This window comes from Caretta caretta, chromosome 9 (genome assembly GCF_965140235.1).
Source record: "Caretta caretta isolate rCarCar2 chromosome 9, rCarCar1.hap1, whole genome shotgun sequence".
Taxonomy (NCBI): Eukaryota; Metazoa; Chordata; order Testudines; family Cheloniidae; genus Caretta; species Caretta caretta.
In genome coordinates this window covers 9709594-9729260 of record NC_134214.1, presented here as the reverse complement: position 1 = coordinate 9729260, position 19667 = coordinate 9709594, and the positions used below count along the sequence as shown (strand labels likewise).

The 19667-nt window shown below is 38.8% G+C and overlaps 1 protein-coding gene across 4 annotated transcripts in view; it reads right to left on the bottom strand.

The window, feature by feature from the left end:
* Positions 1-4409: 4409 nt before the first annotated feature.
* MCCC1 (methylcrotonyl-CoA carboxylase subunit 1) overlaps positions 4410-19667 on the bottom strand; it is a 35425-nt gene continuing 20167 nt past the window's right edge. For all 4 annotated transcript variants that reach the window (XM_048863078.2, XM_048863079.2, XM_048863080.2 and 1 more), the window contains 7 exons: positions 15538-15754; positions 14337-14423; positions 13680-13729; positions 8458-8595; positions 7758-7865; positions 7158-7229; positions 4410-5350 (listed from right to left, as the gene is read on the bottom strand). In XM_048863078.2, coding sequence (XP_048719035.1) covers positions 5231-5350; positions 7158-7229; positions 7758-7865; positions 8458-8595; positions 13680-13729; positions 14337-14423; positions 15538-15754 — 792 coding nt within the window. In that variant the 3' untranslated portion in view covers positions 4410-5230. The remainder of the gene's footprint in view (positions 5351-7157; positions 7230-7757; positions 7866-8457; positions 8596-13679; positions 13730-14336; positions 14424-15537; positions 15755-19667) is intronic.

The window sequence follows — 19667 nt, the reverse complement described above, 5'->3', positions numbered from 1 at the left end:
TGCTTGGGGCAGTGTACAAAAGGAAAGAGAAAGCAAGGTCAAAGGAGGAGGATGTCCTCTCCACTCTTGGCTGGCTAAAGTGAGGAAATCCTCTGGAGTATATTGCCCGGTGTTCTTCGTTAATTTGCTTTTGTCTCTACAACAAAGGGGTGGCAATTAAGAATGCCCCATTATAAGACTGATTCTGATCCCCAAGAGTGGCCTCTCCAACACATCCTCCTGTCTTCAGAGGGTCAGAAAGAGGGAAGCAGTCATCATCATCAGCCTCTCCCCACAAACACTCCCTGGAATTTTGCCTTTTAGTGCATACCACCTCCTGCTTTTCTTACTTCCCATGTGAGCAAGTCGGCTGTCATTTACAAAGAAAGCAATTACAGTTCAAAAGTAACTTTTGGCAAATACTGCTTATCTGGATTAAAGATAAATCCAACTATCATTATCACTTCAAAGACCCAGTTGGGCATTAGACATACAAATGTGCTCTAGTTAATTATTAAATGCTATAGTAAAAAAACATGGGGCATTCAATCAAAACACCGTTTAGTTTAGCGTAGATTTCTCATATAACGAACAGCGTTACCCTGAACACGTGTCCGAAAAAAGCACTGTATTTTTTTTTAAATAAAGCTTTTATTTCATAAAATATAAATAGTCCAAATAAAACTGAATATAGTGGTCTCCATTAAGCAATTATTCTTCATTGCTGCCTTAAAAAACAAACAACAAAACAGAAGTGACACAAGCCAACATTAGTTCAGCTAAGCAACTGCATTCAACTTCATCATACTCAAGGACAAAACCTCCGTGGTATTCGACATTGCTTTGCAAATAGAACCCTTATTGCAGAAAGCTGTCCCAGTGTCATAAAAATATCATCTAGCATCTGCCTGCATATCATGTGCACCCATCCATAATACACACACAATTTACTTTATACAAGCAGCTTAGACATCTATCAAGAACGTAACATATTTGAAAGCTACATGGTCAAACCTTATACGGTTGCTATAAAATGCTCTAGCAAACATACTATGCAGAACTCTGTCTCTTTACAAAAAGTAACAGAATCACAGTAAAATAATTCTTGACAGTCAGAGTCTAGAGAAAAATAATCAACAGATACCAGTACAGCTGTAGTAAGTACATTGGTAGGTCTTCCCTGTAAAATGGACATGTTTTGCTTAGAGTATTAAACTTCATGCTTTTATAAAGGAAGATGAGACTCTGCTCAGGTACAACCCCCTCCTCCCCACTGTTGGTTGAGCTTTAAAAGTCCCTAACAAAAACACTCAGGGTTCACTTTTTAATACTCTTGATGCAGGGAGCTGGGATTTACTGGCAACTGGATGACTCTGACCATTACAGCCAAGGAGTTAATAAATCTAAAAAAGGGAATTTATAATTCACTTGCCTAGATTTTTCCCCTAAATAAAATGCAAAAGCTTAAACTCTACAAATAATGATGAAGCCTGCATCTAAAATTACAATTTTACCAGCATGCATGCAAAATAAGTACTTAGGCACTTATATAAACACATTTCTCTAACAATCTCAATGCGTTAAGTATCATTATCCCCATTATATATGAGGAAGTTGAGGCAAACATAGTTTACATGACTTACCCAAGGTCACACAGTGAATCACAGTGGGTGAAGTGGGAATAGAATCCAGCTTTCCTGCCTTCCACTCCCATGCCCTATTTGCTAGACCAGTGTGTTTTCTGCTACCGCCTTGTGTAGGAGTAGGCACTACGGGGCAAATTGTTAGCTGGTATAAAGTGACTGCTCCACTGAATGGAGCTATGACAATTTACACCAGCTGCGAATCTGCCCCTCTGTGTATATGCGAACATGTTGCCCCCTGCTGGCCAGCTGCAGCTTACCAAAGGTTTTTCTATAGCTGACAAGTACAGATCTTCATTTAGCTCAGGTACAAGAATCTCATGTTTATAAAGCTAGATGGCCTGTCTTCCAGCCCTGTCTCTGCAGCTGGGTTTCTACTGCAAAGAGGTGGCAATTAAAGTTGCAACTATGTTCCCATAAGATTGATTTTGATCTTCATAACAGCAAGGAAAAATCCTCATGCTTTCAAATTTTTTAATGTCAGCTAGAATATTTTCTGAAAACGTTGATTAAGTATGGCCCATTTGTGACCTTTTTTTGCAAGTGTTTCTCTACCTGCCTAATTAAATCACATTATAGCACAACGTTGGAAATATGGGTAGATTTTGACATTGGCTCATACAGGAGGCAGTTTTAAAGGGCAGAAATAATAAAATGTTTAAGAAATTGCCATCATTTGAAAACTAGATGAGATTCTCTGTCAATAAGAAAAGGAGTACTTGTGGCACCTTAGAGACTAACAAATTTATTTGAGCATAAGCTTTCGTGAGCTACAGCTCACTTCATCGGATGCATACTGTGGAAAGTTTAGAAGATCTTATTATATACACACAAAGCATGAAAAAATACCTCCTCCCACCCCACTCTCCTGCTGGTAATAGCTTATCTAAAGTGATCACTCTCCTTACAATGTGTATGATAATCAAGTTGGGCCATTTCCAGCACAAATCCAGGTTTTCTCACTCCCCCCGCCCCCCACAAACTCACTCTCCTGCTGGTAATAGCTTATCTAAAGTGACCACTCTGTCAATGAAGCTTCTGGAGAAAAAAAAACATAGCAACAGAGAACATTTTTGCTGCTAGCTTCCAAGAATCAGACAGGGATAATTTTCAGAAGCAAGAGAAAACTGGATCTCATAAAAGACTTGTCCTTCATTCCCCACTCAAATGCCCCTTTGGTCTATGAAAAATGTGCACTTACCAATCCACCAAATGGAGTAACTGAGGAACGGAGAGCTTGAGTAAACTGTGCAAAGTGAATTAGTCAGACAGGAGAAGCTGGCTCAGAGAGTTTAAATGACTTGGTAAAGATTCATATAAGAGGTTTAAACGCAGAGACAGGAACAGAATCCTGGCGTACAAGGTGGAAGAAAGACCCATATCTTACTCACTAAACCACAAAGCCTCTTATAGAAATTACTTCAAATTTCTGTATCTAGAGTCCAATCCTATGGAGTCCCATTTAAGGCACTGAAGACACCTAACTGGAAGTAAACAGGACTGCCTACACACCACCAGGCCAACATACAACTGTCTAAAAGTCTGTGTTCTAACGTTTTTCGTCTGCATTGTGGGCAGGTCAGCAGTCATAGAATCATATTAACAAACTCATCATGAGGTAGTGTAGTGGTTCTCAAACTTTTGTACTGGTGACCCCTTTCACCCAGCAAGCCTATGAGTGCGATCCTCTTATACATTAAAAACACATTTTTATATTTAACACTATTATAAATGCTGGAAGCAAAGCAGGATTTGGGGATGGAGGCTGACAGCTCGCAATCCCCCATGTAATAACCTTGTGACCTCCTGAGGTGTCATGACCCCCAGTTTGAGGACTCCTGAGGTAATGGCTTGAGCCCACAATGACTTCAGAGAGGCTCCACACAGGTACAAAGACCATCTGCACAGAGCTTGTCAGGATTGAGCACCTTCAGATGAATGAGCCTGAGGACTAGCCAGGCTGATTAATGAGCTCAGCTGGATTGCGGTCAGACCACCTGATTGGCTGAAGAGAGCCAGCAGGCCTGCTTTTAGCTCACCAGCAGGTCACTGGTTGCTCAATGCTAGGCCTGCTGCTGTGATTGCTCAGGATCCAGCCTTGCTCCAGCTTACATCCCCTTCCTTCGTCCTGACTCCATCTCTGAGTCTGGCTCTGGTTCCTGACTCCTGATTCTGGCTCTGGTTCCTGGCTCCTGACTTTGACTCCAACCCTTGGCCCCCAGTTACAGTTCCTGCTCCCATAGTCCAGTTTTAAACAGGGAACCAGACGGCCAGCACCTGGACCCCTGAGAAATCTCTGCAGGATTAGAGCCATCATGCGTATCGTGATTCTCTAACACGGTTCTATAACAACTATATTGTCCTGTCTACAGTTCAAATCATGCCAGATAACCACAATGGGCACTTACACAGTATCCTGAAAGTTCATGACAAAAAGCACTTCACATTGTATAAATCGTGAAAGGAATTTGAAAGGTTTTAATAATTAAAATGGGCATTTTTATTAATAAAGTGTCCTTTCCCTTTCCCTAAGCATTTGGGGTTCAGCATCAACAAGTTAAAAATAAATAGCCAGTATGTAGTATTCCCTCACTTATACTGCATTTGTGTATAAAAGAACCACACATTTTTCTTCATGAAAAAAATGTACACATGAAAGTAGCAATCAGTATTGTCATCAGTCTGACATTTCATATCTTTATAATGATCTTGGGAACACCACATTCTGGCAAACGAACAACATATAAGGTTTGCAGACAAACATGAAGAGATATGGGAAAAGTAATCTGAATTTTAAAATACATATTTTATTATGGCACAAACATTTTAATATTAAATACATGTACAGTCTTTCTGTATTACAATCTGAGCTTTCAAGATAAAATAATCCATCCTGAAAACAGATTCAGTTTTGATTAATATAGGAATAATATTTCTTTTCCCTTCTACAACACCTTTCATCAGAGATTTTCAAAGTATTTTACAATAATTATGGAAATTCAGTCTCCCTCACACACCCCACCCGAGTGACATAACTTAGCACGCTTATTCCCATTTACAAATGGATAAACAAGAGGCACCAAGAGATAAAGTGTCCTAGCTAAGAGTATATGTGATGGGACCAATCCTGCATGCAAAACTCAGGCCATTTATGGGAGTTTTGCCTCAGTAAGGATGATATTATTATTATGCACTCATTTAAACTTGCCTATCACTGTCAGCTTTCAAATTGCCTTACAAGGAGTCTGAAATGTAGGAAAGTTTAAGGGGAAAAATATGGCAGCTCATAACGACAAAGTAGGCAAGAAGCAATACTTTGGAAGCTGGTCTCCAATCACTACAAAAACACCTGTAAATACCAATTTAAGGTCAGATCCTGCAGTCATTAATCGGGCAAATATAGTGTAAAATTCCTATTGAGCAATTAAGGATTGAAGGTTCAGACCCTTAGCTGTTTAACTTTTATTACAATTCAGTAATGCTCCGTTTTTAGGGGAAGTGGATATAATTTGCAATGTAACTATGTCCATGGAATGCTGAACAAAATATAAAGACACCTTCTTCTTGGAGAAAACCAAGAAAGCAAAAAATAGCACCTTCCTTGGCGTTCATTTTGATTCCATGTCTTCATCCACAAACTCAACAAGTGGAGCATGTCTGCTGGCCTGAGAGCCTTCCTGGTAATTAACCTTCTTTATTATTCCTGCCTTTGGAGCCCTTATGGTATGCTGCATAAAAACAAGTGCATAGATAAATCATTAGAATATTTTAAAAATTTCTTTCTTGTTTTAACAACAACTCCATCTTAGTACAATCAACCATATAAATACTGAGCAGAGGTGAGATTAGATCAAATCAACATTTGCCACTTCTTTTGATACATTTCATTCTTTTAAAATGTTATTTTTGTTCTTGAAAGAACCTCATTTTCAAGTTACTTTGGTCTTTCCTCTTCAATATTTAACTGGAGAAGAAAACAAAACACTATTTGGGGTTACATTTTGAAGCACAGCTATTTCCATCTTGTTTTGCTTCATTGTTCCTTTCTAAAAATAAATTAGATATCTGTTAAAATAACTCAATTTTAGTCCAACAATGTTAACCATTTAACAGGTCAGTTCCTTTGAAAGGACTCTGCTGATGTATTTAATATATTTTCGTTTGGTGGATAGGAAATGTTTTTATTTAAGAGATCTTAGGCTATCTTAAGATGTGATTACCAACTGCTTACACACCAAGTCCAAATTTGGTTCATATTATTATATCATGTTAATTTTCCATTGTATCTTTTGTTGCACTGATAGTTTCTAAATAGGATTAGTCTAATAATCCAAACAACAAATAATTTTTTATATCTTAGCAAGGATTCCTTTAAATTAACTTTTTATTTTTAAAAAAGAAAAGGAGTACTTGTGGCACCTTAGAGACTAACAAATTTATTTGAGCATAAGCTTTCGTGAGCTACAGCTCACTTCATTGGATGCATTCAGTTTTTTCCATTGAATGCATCCGATGAAGTGAGCTGTAGCTCACAAAAGCTTATGCTCAAATAAATTTGTTAGTCTCTAAGGTGCCACAAGTACTCCTTTTCTTTTTGCAAATACAGACTAACAGGGCTGCTACTCTGAATCCTCTTTCTATTTTTGCAATTTACCTTTCTATTTTAAATAGGACCACAAAAATGTAGGTAAATTGTCAATGAAAGACACAGAGAGCCACATATGTAACACGGATACCAATGTTACAACCACCTAGAGATACACAATTACCAAAATAAGTTTTAATAATTTTAAATATGAATTAATTTTCTCAGTATGCAGGATTTTACACAATGTTATCAAAATTTATAAATTATTTCAAACACTAGCTTAAATCTGTTACATTATTTAGTTCAGCTCCCATACACTGCACTGTAAAAATAAATCCAAACCCAACCAGCTCAAACTACAGAAACTGGGATAGTGCCGGCAATTTTAGCCAATGCCAAGAAATGTAACAAAACATGATAGAACATCCCACATACTGCTACATTTCATGTTGACTCTTACAAAGAATCTTTAGTCTACTCTCTGTAAAGCTTTATGTAAACAATAATCAACAGGATTACACACAAGAAAACGCTGGGTATATATTTAGAGAGAGAATCACTGCTTGCTGAATTTCAGCATAAAGCAACTGTAGGTAATAATATCATGTGTTTAAATCACGGTGAGAGAAAAAGTAAAACATCCAGATTATGAAAGACGGTTTTGTATTGAAAATAATGGATGATTGATTTCTGAGGCATTTAAAGAGCTAACAAAATTTACAAAAATTACAGATAAAAATATTCTTTGATAATAATGTACTAGTAAACATAATTCTCTGAAATCCAGTCACATAATATATTAGTTTTTCAATATTTCAAGTGGTGTTGATGACGAAACAAGACTGAATTGTACAATATTCCAATAAACCAACCCTGGATTCATTTCAGGACCATTGGAGTTTGTTCGTTTTTCTTTTCAGTAATTAAACCCTTTTAATGTCACTCACCTCCATTTTCATAGCTATCATAATCATTAGTGGGTCTCCAGCTTGTACCTTGTCCCCTGCTTTCACAAATATCTACAAATTCAAAGCAAGCAAGGATTGAAAAATCATGTATGTCCATACAATCAAAATCACTTGGACAGGATTTCTACCTGGATATCTGGCTAGCAAAAGAGGTGAAAGTTTCCTTCAGAGAAAAGCTAAAGGAGAGCTGAATAATAAAGGCATCTTCTGGACTGATCCTTTTCAGTAAGCTTATCTGCCATGAGGGAATAGATCAGAGAGCCTCTAAGGTTTCAGCTGTAGGGACATGTGGCTAAAAAGCCATATTAAAAGGAAGAAATTTAATTAAAAATGGCAAGTTTAGCCAAATACTTAGAATTTTAAAAGCGTTCTTCCTGTGTTCGGTAGAAACAAGACTAGAAGTCTAGAAAACATCTGTAAAGGTGAACGAACCGAGGAATTTTCCCCAACTGGAAGGAGTCAGGGCAGCCTCAGGACTGACATGCTTCCCCTACCGCAGAACCTATTAGAACCTGGCTATGTAGGAGACGTTCAAAAAGGTTTCCTTTTCCCTCCCCATCCCACATTTGTAACAATCACCTTTTCAATTGTCCCAGTCATAGGTGCTACAGCACCTCCTTGAGTTCCTGTTGCACTCGCTCCAGATAAGTATTTAGGTATTGGAAGCCCAATTTGTGCACTGCCTTTCTACAGAAAAGTAAATAAATCAAGACTGAGTTAATGTCATAACACATTACAATTGGTACAAACCTTGATTTATGTTTATAGTGATAGAAGTTAATAAATTTGTTACTAAGTAATTAAGTAGTTTGTTTATTCATGTGGATTTCACATGACATTTATCACAAAGTAATTTTAATTTCCTTTAATGACTTTTACTGGAAAAAACGGACCAGCTTTACCATGGAAGCTGGGACATTTCTTCTTCATAAGTACTACTGCTAATGCAATGCAGAGAATGCCAAGGTAAACTGTCATGTTAATCTGAATTTATTTTTCAAGGCTAAATTGGAGTTCTCCTCCTCCAGCTCCATCTTGATTACTTTTATTTTTCATTATTTATTTTAAAAATGAAGTATATTAAAATTATAAATTAATGATAATTAATTATAGTTATAAATCTAGCAAGGATCTGAAGACTGTGGGTTGCTATAAAAATTTGAAATAGTGACACATCTCACCCCCTAAATTTAAGATCACCTGTCTAAGTCCACAACACTCCATTTCAGACTCCCTCAGCTGGGACTTTAAATCTCAGATGATGAAAAAGAAACTTTACCAGTGAGAAGAGGCAAATAGTGTTGTCCAAAATGACCAGCTTAGATTTACAAACACTCCCGTTTACTGTACATCTCAGGTAAGTCGAATCTCCCTCATTAGAAATGTCTCCAGAAACATGGAAAGCTTTATCTTTTATCTGAAAAACAGTTGTTCCTGTTAAAAGATGTTATAGGCACAGAGCCTAACTGTAATTTTGTAACCAATCAGTGGCACAATTACCTTAATGGGTTACAAGCAACATAGTTCAATTTGTGTCCGCAAAGGAGTTTTTCTCCCATTCTCGGTTTGTGCGGCTATACCTACTATGCTGCATAACTGAGTTTGTATCAGTGCATTGTGGAAAATGGGGGAAGCTATCTCCATTGGGTTTCAGCAGTGGAAAATGCCCAGTGCTTCAGTACTCAAGGCTAAGAAGAAAGAATGGCCAAACTGATTATACAGGCAGGATAAGGCCGTTCTGTCTGTATTGTATGACCCAGTAAGCCTAAATGCTATGCTGTAGTCATAAAAAGGAGCATTTATAGTCATAGAAATTAAACGTTACAGTATTAGCAAATATTTAAACCCTGTTGCTGCTGATTGAATATAACACTACATTCTCTCTTTAGAATAGTATTTCCAGGACAAAAATCATTGTTATAAATGGACATGATAGTAAACATTTGCATTCAAGTGTTAACATACATATTTAAATGTCCTTAGTCACACCAGTGTGATGTGGATAATATTCAGTTATATTCTACCATGTAGTTTTTTCCCTGTGTTTTGTTTTGATTTTTAAGGGTTTTCCTCACAGTAAGCACAGATTAATTTCTTCAGTAACTCTAGAGAACCTAAGCGCTCATGACCCTATTATCTCCCAGGTGACATAAAGGGACAAAGGCTTGCTTAACATATACATGGTTAATTTCTTGGGAAAAAAAGTTTCACAAGAAATTGCTAGAAAGAAATCCTAGTTTATGAAGAATGATTTGTACGCTGAATGAACTACCCTTGGGAAGGCATACAAGTTACTCTCCACAGTAAGTACCATTTGTCGTTGTCGTTCCCCCTTCTCCCGCCCACGCTGATGGGTGGCTCTGCCAAAGTTAGATAAGCAAGAAGACAAAAATGAAGGTTGCACTTGAAGGAGGAATACTGATAATGGAGGTTCTGAGGAGAACTTCTGGATTAGGGAAAGTTTCACAGACAAAACTTCCAAACAAATTTACGGAAGCACTGTAGAATCAGACTCTAAAATTGGATAATTTATGCCTAGAAGTCTTTGGTCATTAATGACAATCCAGCCAAGGTTGATAGTAACCCAAAGTAGTTACCATATGATGGCTGTTTGATATTTCACGTGAGTAAGATGATGGTCTCAGTCCAATTCCAAATGGACAGGTGTCCAGATTAAATAAACCTCCATTCCTATAGGAAATAACTAGCGCCACTGCTGGGAATCGCAGCAGAAAGGTTAGAGATTGGTTCAGTCTCCACAGCCTGTTCAGTCTGGTGCCCCTCCTCTTCCTAAGTGATCGTTCCACAACAGGGTTGAGACAGCATAGGGAATCTTACAGTACTTCTAGCATGCTATCCCTGTTCTGTACATAGAGGATTTCACTTTTCAGAGATGCTAATCCTGTACTTTTCCAGTATGCTAAAGATGAAAAATTGTATACATGAAAATATTTATTGGTTAACAATAGTTTCTCTCAGTCTTGTTCTTCTGTTAATTGCATTAAAATTAACTTCTTGAGCCAAGAGATCACACTTGTTCAAGGCCTAGATGTGCAGAGGTATTGGAAATGGACATAAAAATGAACATATACTGTTCTCATTCCATAGGTTTTACTTTCTTTAAATCCTTAACCTGGACTCAGCAATTTGCTGTTCTAATATTAGGTTATTAATTATTCAAGGAACTTGGCTTAGCTGCCTCCATTTGTATTAAAGATGATGCTAGAGAACAGAAACAGTCTGTAAGATGTTCCACGAGCCTTGAGAATCTATCATGTCTAAAGAGAAAAAGAGAACACACGCTTGTTTCAGTGTTCACTTGTGATAAAACCGTGTAAGAATGGCTTAAATTTTGCCTCAATTTACTGCCTTGATTTGTATGCCCCAAATCATGTCGTAGACCTGAGACCTGAACAACACTCCCCGTCCCCCCATACCCCTCCATATTAAACCAGCCTTGGGTAAAACTCAGGGAGTTCACCACTAAAATTGAAAAAAAAAACCAAAAAAACAATGTTCTGCTGCTGATAAAGCACTCCCACCTCAGGAATGTCCCTAATGAGAGTTATAACCATCAAGGTTGCAAAGTAGACATACCCAGCACTGGAAATTAGGAAGGATACAGAAATAGACTCAATAAACGGTAAAACAAGCTCTAACCAGTGTTTTTATGCTGTCTGCATAAACAGAGAAGGTCACAACTAAGTTACAATTTGGGCATGAAAGATACAAATGTAAAAAACTTGGGCAGCAAGGACGACACCTAGGTGCCAGTATGTAATTGGTTAAATATTTTGTTATTTAGGAGTGTGGGATAATGTGGTAGGATTAGTAAATTTGAAGAAGGTACCGACTTTTACCTATATAATGTATATAAAGAACAGTGCTCTTTGGGAACCATTTCTGGACAGCAGTTCAACATCAAGCTGCTGGAACTCTGACCTCTGCACGACCTGGAACTGGGAACCCCCAGATGAATGGATCCTGACTGGCTATCGGGTGAAATTTGCCTGTATATTGGGAATGGTGACCATTAGCGATTTGCTTGATATACGTAATGTGTGTGTGTTGCTAATAAATAGGTATTTAGAGCACAACCGTGCAAGGCTCTTTCACTGGGAAAAGCGTCCACAGACCCGTAAAGCCCTGAGCCCTGTGGGCAGGGGCAGGTACTTAAATTGACCAGGTTTCTTCCTGAGCCCCATGGGTAAGGATAAGTACCTTACACCCTGAGCCCTTGGAAGGGAAAGGGTGGGGGTGCCTAAATTGACTAGGTCACGCCTCGAGCCCTCGGTAGAGTATAGGCGGTGTGCCCTAAAGTGAGCAGCAACAATGTGAACTCTTCTTAATTATGAGGGGTGGTGGTGAGGGAGGGGTGAAATGTTGGCATTTCAAAATACTCAACAATGAGAGAGTATTATCACGTGAATTCTTAAAATGTGTGTGGTCTTGAGATACAGAATCTACTAAATAACCCTTCTGTGCACCCTAAAATAAGGTTGATCGAGTGGCTACCCCACTATGATTATGAACTTGAAGACTATGTCATACAGCATATGCAAAAGGGCCAAATTAAGTTTGCACAAGCAACCTTAATAATGGCATTTCCTAACTTTTGAATGCTTTGCAACCTTAATAATGTTCTTTAACAGCACAGGAATGGTGAGACTCAGGAATCTTGGATTACGACTCTAGAGATGATTTTGCTCTAGTGGGCACTGACTCTTCTGCCCCATTTTCTCTAATCTTTCCTTGTCCCACTTCCTTAACCCCAGCTCCTTGTCCTATTCTCCTTGCCAACCCTGTCCCAGTCTCCAGTTATCATGTTTCTCATCGCAGTCCCAGTCTCCTTCGCTGAACGTCCTTCTCTGGACTCCCTGTCCTACTCTCCTCTCCTCCAACCATTTTTGTCCAGCCATTCCTAGTTCCCCTCTGCCCCTCATCAAATCTGTCTCTCTCCTGCACCCTTCCAGTCTCACCCACTCATGTTCTCCACCCCCCACTGATTTGATTCCCAGGCCCAATCTCTCTGCCACTCTCCTCATCCAATCTCAGCGTCCACTCCCCAGATCTCTTTTTTGTCCCAATCTCTTTTCCCAGCCAGTCCCAGTTTCAAAGATCATAAAGCCAGAAAGGACCATAGTGGTTATCTCGTCTGACCTCCCTGAATTAATTGCTATTTGAACTAGAGCATATTTTTTAGAAAAACATCCAATCTTGATTTTAAAATTTCCAGTGATGGAGAATGCATCACAACCCTTGGTAACTTGTTCCAATGGTTAATTATCCTCACTGTTAAAAATTTGATTCTTATTTCTCATCTGAATTTGCCTAGCTTCAAGTTCCAGCCATTGGATCTCGTTATATATTTGTGTGATAGACTGAAGAGCCCTGTGACTGTGATCAAATCCCCCTTAATCTTCTCTTTGATAAACTAAATAGAGTGAGCTTCTTGAGCCTTTTACTGAGGCACGTTTTCTAAACCTTTATTTATTCTCATGGCTTCTCTCCCACCACGTCCCAGCTTCCTGTCAAAACTGTCTCCGCTTCCCTCTATCTTCCTCCCTCCCACCCCACTGGTTCTCAGTCAAAGTTTCCTTGCTCAGCCAGTCCCAATCTCCCTCTCGGCCCCCCTCTGATTTAAGCATACACCTACAGGCTCCCAGTACGCACTCCCCATTTCCCTTCCTTGCTCCTAGTCTCAGTCTCCGTCTCCTTCCTCAGCCAGTCCCAGTTTCCCTCTCCCATTCCATCAGCCTCCAGTCCCAGTCTTCCCCGACCCCACAACACCAGGCTCCTTGTTCCCATTTTCTCTCCACCAGTTCAGCTCTTGCTCCCTGTGCATTCAAATGAGGCAGCTTCCTCCCGCACACTGCTTGGGCCCAGCAGAGGAGGTCACTGAAAGCACAGGACAGACAGGTTCCTTGCTTTCTATTCAGCTGCCTGGACCTGCCATTGCAGGGAAAATGCTACTCAGCCCTAGACAGAAACTTCAGGGAATTTAGTTGCGAAAACATAAGAAGTCTCTACTGAGCATGTGCTAACCAAAGGTTTTTCAAAGGTTTATAATTTGGCCAAATTTGTTTGGATTTTTGTTAGGATGGCAAAAGGTACATTCCTGACACAGGCCTCCCCTCCGCCACATATCAAGTCCCTGCTACAAAGCATGGGGGAGTGAGAGTATTCAAAGATAAGACTGACAGACAACGTGTTTTTCCTTAGCCTCATCCTCAGAAATCACAATCATTTTGGCTGAAACTTAAAAAAAAATATATATAAGCATGAGGCAGACACCCGACATGGAAAATTTCAGACCAAATATATAAGTTTGGCACAGTTAAAAGCAACTGAAAAAAGGATCTTATAATGAAAAGTGTTGGGCAACATTAATAATAGGTGATGCAGCCAGCCTATATCTAATAAGAGACATACAGTAAATTAATTTTACTCATCATTATGATGAGATCAGTTACTAAAGAGTATGAGAAAACAGAACTTTACCTGCATGTTATATGAACCGTCATGATTGTAATCTATAGTTATGTCCACATCTGTTTAATAAAATATTTAAAAAAAAACAAGATTTACTTGACTTAGAGAAAAATTAAACTTAAAAACAGAGTTCAGAGCATCTTTTTCAACATAAATATAAATTTCCAAATGAGAAGGCCAACCAAAACTGTTAGACTAGCTCAGCAAACCTTGTAGAAGGTTGTCCCGACATTTAGAGCAAAATTTTCAAAGCTGGGTGCCTAACCCCAGGTTCCTAAATCCATATTTAGATACCTGAATAAACTGACCAGCGTTTCAAAGGTGCTGACCATCCATAACCCAGTGAAGTCAGTGGGAGTTGCAGGTGCTTAAGTCCTATGAAAATTCGATCCTTTACTGAGGTGTCTAAATATGGATTTAGAATCCTAAATTTAGGGACACTTTTAAAAAAATCTGGCCAGTGTCTCCAGGAATCTGAGTGTGGAATTAACCATTATCTTTAAAAATGCTGACTGGAGTATGTGATCTTTATGGGTTTCCCCTCCCCAATCAATTTTAAATAAACTTTTTTCCTACATCTGTTTGCTCTTCCCTCTTCCAAATCTTTATAACTTTGTGTGTGCGTGCATGTTGAAATAAGCAGGTTACCCACAGCAAGTCACTTACTGTTTTCACCATCTAGGAGAGTCAGTTTTCTGGTGTAGGATATATTTATTCTTCTGCCACTGCTGGATGCAAACGGTGAGAATTTATCTAGAAGGCCAAGTACACAAACAGTTGATGCTGCATTTACTGTATTACAAATAAAGCACATAACAACGCTTAGCACTTACATAGTGTTTTATATTTTCAAATCACTTTATTAACATTTATTATTAATTATGATGATGATGTTGTTATTGTTATTAAATATTTATGTTGCACCAAAAGGCCTGAAGCAGGCTGGGGCTCCATTGTCAGTTACTGTACAAATATATAGTAAATGACAGTCCCTGGTCCAATTAGCTTACAATCTGTAAGATAAGACATAATAAATGGATGAGGGACAGAAGTAGACTTGAGGGTAGGAGGTGGTGATTTAACAAAAAATGGTGGCATAGCACACACTAGGTGCATGTGCAATTCTTAGTCAATCATCAAACAGCAATCACAATTTGCTACCTGTCTAGCCATTATCAGCCATTTTAATCCTCTAATGTATAACTGTAAATATTCTTCTCTTCTTAGAGAGATGAAAAGACTTCAGAAGTCACTTAAGTCAATGGAAGTCCTTCCATTGATTTCGGTGGGTGTTAGATAAGCTGTAAGTGACTTTAAAAATTCTCATGGTCACAATAGAAGAGCGAGGAATACAGTGCAGGAGTTCTTAGCTTCTAGTGCCATGCTCAATCCACTAAACCATTTTGCCTCTCCATATCCTGTCTGGGATCCAGTTAGTGTTTTAATCTGAAAATCCTAGGGTTGGGTGAAGAAACAGTATCGCTGGACATTGAAAAGACTCTGAGCTAGCCCTCCTCACTGGAGAGAAATCTGCAGAAATTTTGAAGATGACAGGAACGAAGTGGAAACAACACACAAATGCAAATGGAGAGTTGTGTGTTTCTATCTGAAATACATGAGAACGTTCCCTTTTTACCTAGTGAAGAACACATGCATCACAATGGTGTTATATTTAACCTCTGTCACCTAAAGAAAGCTATCTCCTGCCCTTTCAGTGGATGGTAGTAACCAGATGTCAGGAGATTAAACAATGAAACAGTGTGGCAAAAAGCGAGTGCAAAATTAATGAAATGGACAAACGCTCCGATTTCTGTCTCATCCCCTCAAAGAAAAAATAAACTAAAGGAAAGGGAAAAAATGATCTTACCACCAGACTGAACTCTAAAAGCATCGGTTATCATTTTCTCTCTCAGTATGAGTCCCAGAGCAGCCTGACACAAAATTTCATTTGGGGTGGCCTGTTTGGCTGGAAACAGTTCATCATGGTATTGAGAAATGAAATTGGTGTGCACGTTTCCAGCCTCAAACTGTGGGTGTCCTGACAAGCTTAGTAAGAAATCAATATTGGTGCTTAGTCCTACGATCTGTCAAGAAAAAGAAAGACAAGGTGGGTGAGATAATATCTTTTGTTGGACCAACTTCTGTTGGTGAAAGAGACAAGCTTTCGAGCTCCATGAAGCTTTTCTTCAGGTCTGTAGAGCTTGAAAGCCTGTCTCTTTCTCTAACAGAAGTTGGTCCATTTAAAGATATTACCTCACTCACCTTGTGTGTCTCATATCCTCGGACCAACAGAGCTGCAACAACACTGCGCAAAAAAAGCCCGCCCCCCCCCCACATTCCCAAATGAAAATGAAGAGCTGCTAGCGGACCTACAGCTGTCTGCTCCACTGATACCGAAAATGTCTTCTTAAAAAGTTTCAGAGTAACAGCCGTGTTAGTCTGTATTCGCAAAAAGAAAAGGAGGACTTGTGGCACCTTAGAGACTAACCCATTTATTTGAGCATAAGCTTTCGTGAGCTGTAGCTCACGAAAGCTTATGCTCAAATAAATGGGTTAGTCTCTAAGGTGCCACAAGTACTCTTTTTCTTAAAAAGTGACATCAGTGCAGTACAGCCCTGACAAGAGAAAGAGTAAACATTCCAACTGGTATATATCCCATTCTTTAAGAAACTATCACCTTGGAAGAACAAAGGTAGAATTTTCACTTTTGGCCTAATTCTTCCTTCACTGAAGTCAACAGGAGTTTAACCTCTCATGTTAATGGGAGCAGACCGAGGTCAGGGCTGAATGCTTTTGGAAACCCTACCTCAAGTGTTTAACAAGACATAGTCAACTTGAAATGCAGTCAATTAAAGAGTTAAAAATCTTTCAGGTGCTACACCTGCACCCGACTCCCACCATTTTTAAAATAATTATTAGATTCTCTCTCTTCTGTTGCTGTGCAAAAGACCCACACAAACAACAGAAGAAACTGATTAGTCAGGGGAAATTACTGAAGCTGATTTGTTACAATGTGCTGTCAAATGTATAGATTAGATGAACTTAGAAAACAAAACAAAAAACCAAACAAACTTAGAAAAATGTATTTCTCTGATCTCTGTCAGTTATAATAATCTTCTACATTACTTCTAACAATAGCAGACAAAACATTTTCAGATGCATGATTTTTAAGTTGATTGTGTCCCTTATCATTTTTATATCAGTCAATGTAAATAAACTACGCACTGCAACTGGCTTCACTTCAAGGCAAACCTTTTGCATTAGAAATGTTATCTGCATTCTTCACTCGGGTTTGTTTTGCTATGTTAAATAAGCAATAGTAAAATTTTAAATACTGAACAATCCTTTATAATTTAAGGAGTTACTACTAGACAAGGGCCTGAACTAGATGACAATAGCCAAACTTTTTGAATTTTGAAAATGTGCAGACTGGAGTTTAAAACACTACAGTTTGGGCTCACTTCTTCAATGGACCCAAACTGGAACATCATAAGAGCGGCCATACTGGGTCAGACCAAAGGTCCATCTAGCCCAGTATCTTGTCTTCCAACAATGGCCAATGCCAGAGGCCCCAGAGGGAATGAACAGAACAGGTAATCATCAAGTGATCCATCCCCTGTCGCTCATTCCCAGCTTCTGGCAAACAGAGGCTAAGAACACCATCCCTGCCCATCCTGGCTAATAGCCATTGATGGATCTATCCTCCATGAATTTATCTAGTTCTTCTTTGAACCCTGTTATAGTCTTGGCCTTGACAACATCCTCTGGCAAGGAGCTCCACAGGTTGACTGTGCGTTGTGTGAAAAAATACTTCCTTTTGTTTATTTTAAACCTGCTGCCTATTAATTTCATTTGGTGACTCCTAATTCTTGTGTTATGAGGAGGAGGAAATAACACTTCCTTATTTGCTTTCTCCACACTAGTCATGATTTTATAGACCTCAATCATATCCCCCCTTAGTTGTCTCTTTTCCAAGCTGAAAAGTCCCAGTCTTATTAATCTCTCCTTATACCAGCCATTCCACACCCCTAATCATTTTTGTTGCCCTTTTCTGAACCTTTTCTGATTCCAATATATCTTTCTTGAGATGGGGCGACCACATCTGCATGCAGTATTCAAGATGTGGGTGTACTATGAATTTATATAGAGGCAATATGATATTTCTGTCTTATTATCTATGCCTTTCTTAATGATGCCCAACATTCTGTTCACTTTTTTGACTGCCACTGCACATTGAATGGATGTTTTCAGAGAATTATCCACAATGACTCCAAGATCTCTTTCTTGAGTGGTAACAGCTAATTTAGATCCCATCATTTTATATGTATAGCTGGGATTAGATTTTCCAATATGCATCACTTTGCATTTATCAACATTGAATTTCATCTGCCATTTTGTTGCCCAGTCACCCAGTTTTGAGAGATCCTTCTGTAGCTTTTCACAGTCTGCCTGGGACTTAACTATCTTGAGTAGTTTTGTATCATCTGCAAATTTTGCCTCCTCACTGTTTACCCCTTTTCCCAGATCATTTATGAATATGTTAAATACGACTGGTCCCATTACAGACCCCTGGCGGACACCATTATTTACCTCTCTCCATTCTGAAAACTAACCATTTATTCCTACCATTTGTTTCCTATCTTTTAACCAGTTACCAATCCACGAGAGGACCTTCCCCCTTATCCCATGACTGTTTATTTTGCTTAAGAGCTTTTGGTGAGGGACCTTGCAAAAGGCTTTCTGAAAATTTAAGTATACTCTATGCACTGAATCCCCCTTGTCCACATGCTTGTTGACCCCCCCAGAGAATTCTAGTATATTGTTCAGACATGCTTTCCCTTTACAAAAACCATGTTGACTCTTCCCCGACAAATTATGTTTATCTCTGTGTCTGACAATTTTGTTCTTTACTATAGTTTCAACCAGTTGGCCTGGTACTGAAATCAAACTTACCAGCCTGTAATTGCCCAGGTCACCTTTGTAGCCCTTTTTAAAAATTGGCATCACATTAGTTATCCTCCAATCATTTGGTACAGAAGCTGATTTAAATGATAGGTTACAGACTACAGTTAGTAGTCCTGCAGTTTTACATTTCAGTTCCTTCCGAACTCTTGGGTGAATACCATCTGGTCCTGGTGACTTCTTATTGTTTAATTTATCAATTTGTTCCAAAACCTCCTCTAATGACACCTCAATCTGGGACAGTTCCTCAGATTTGTCATCTAAAAAGAATGGCTCAGGTTTGGGAATCTCCCTCTTATCCTCAGCCATGAAGAACGATGCAAAGAGGTCATTTAGTTTCTCTGCAATGGCATTATTGTCCTTGAGTAGACCTTTAGCATCTTGATTGTCCAGTGGCCCCACTGGTTGTTTAGCAGGCTTCCTGCTTCTGATGTACTTAAAAATTTTTTTGCTATTACTTTTTGAGTCTTTGGCTAGCTGGTCTTCAAAATTCTTTTTTGACCTTCCTAAGTATATTTTTACACGTCATTTGCCAGAGTTTATGTTCCATTCTATTTTCCTCACTAGGATTTAACTTCTACTTTTTAAAGGGTGCCTTTTTGTCTCTCACTGCTTTTATTACTTTGTTGTTTAGTCATGGTGGCTCTTTTTTGGTTCTCCTACTGTGTTTTTTAATTTGGGGTGTACATTTAAGTTGAGCATCTATTATGGTGTCTCTAAAAAGTTTCCATGCAGCTTCCAGGTATTTTACTTTTGATGCTGTACCTTTTCTGTTTAACTAACCTCCTCATTTTTGTGTAGTCCCCCCTCTCTGAAATTAAATGCTAGAGTGTTGGGCCTCTGTGGTGTTTTCCCCACCACAGGGATGTTAAATTTAATTATATTATGGTCACTATTACCAAGCAGTCCAGCTATATTCACCTCTTGTACCTGATCCTGTGCTCCACTTAGGACTAAATCAAAAATTGCCTCTCTTCTTGTGGGTTCCAGGACTAGCTGTTCCAAGAAGCAGTCATTTAAGGTGTCGAGAAACTG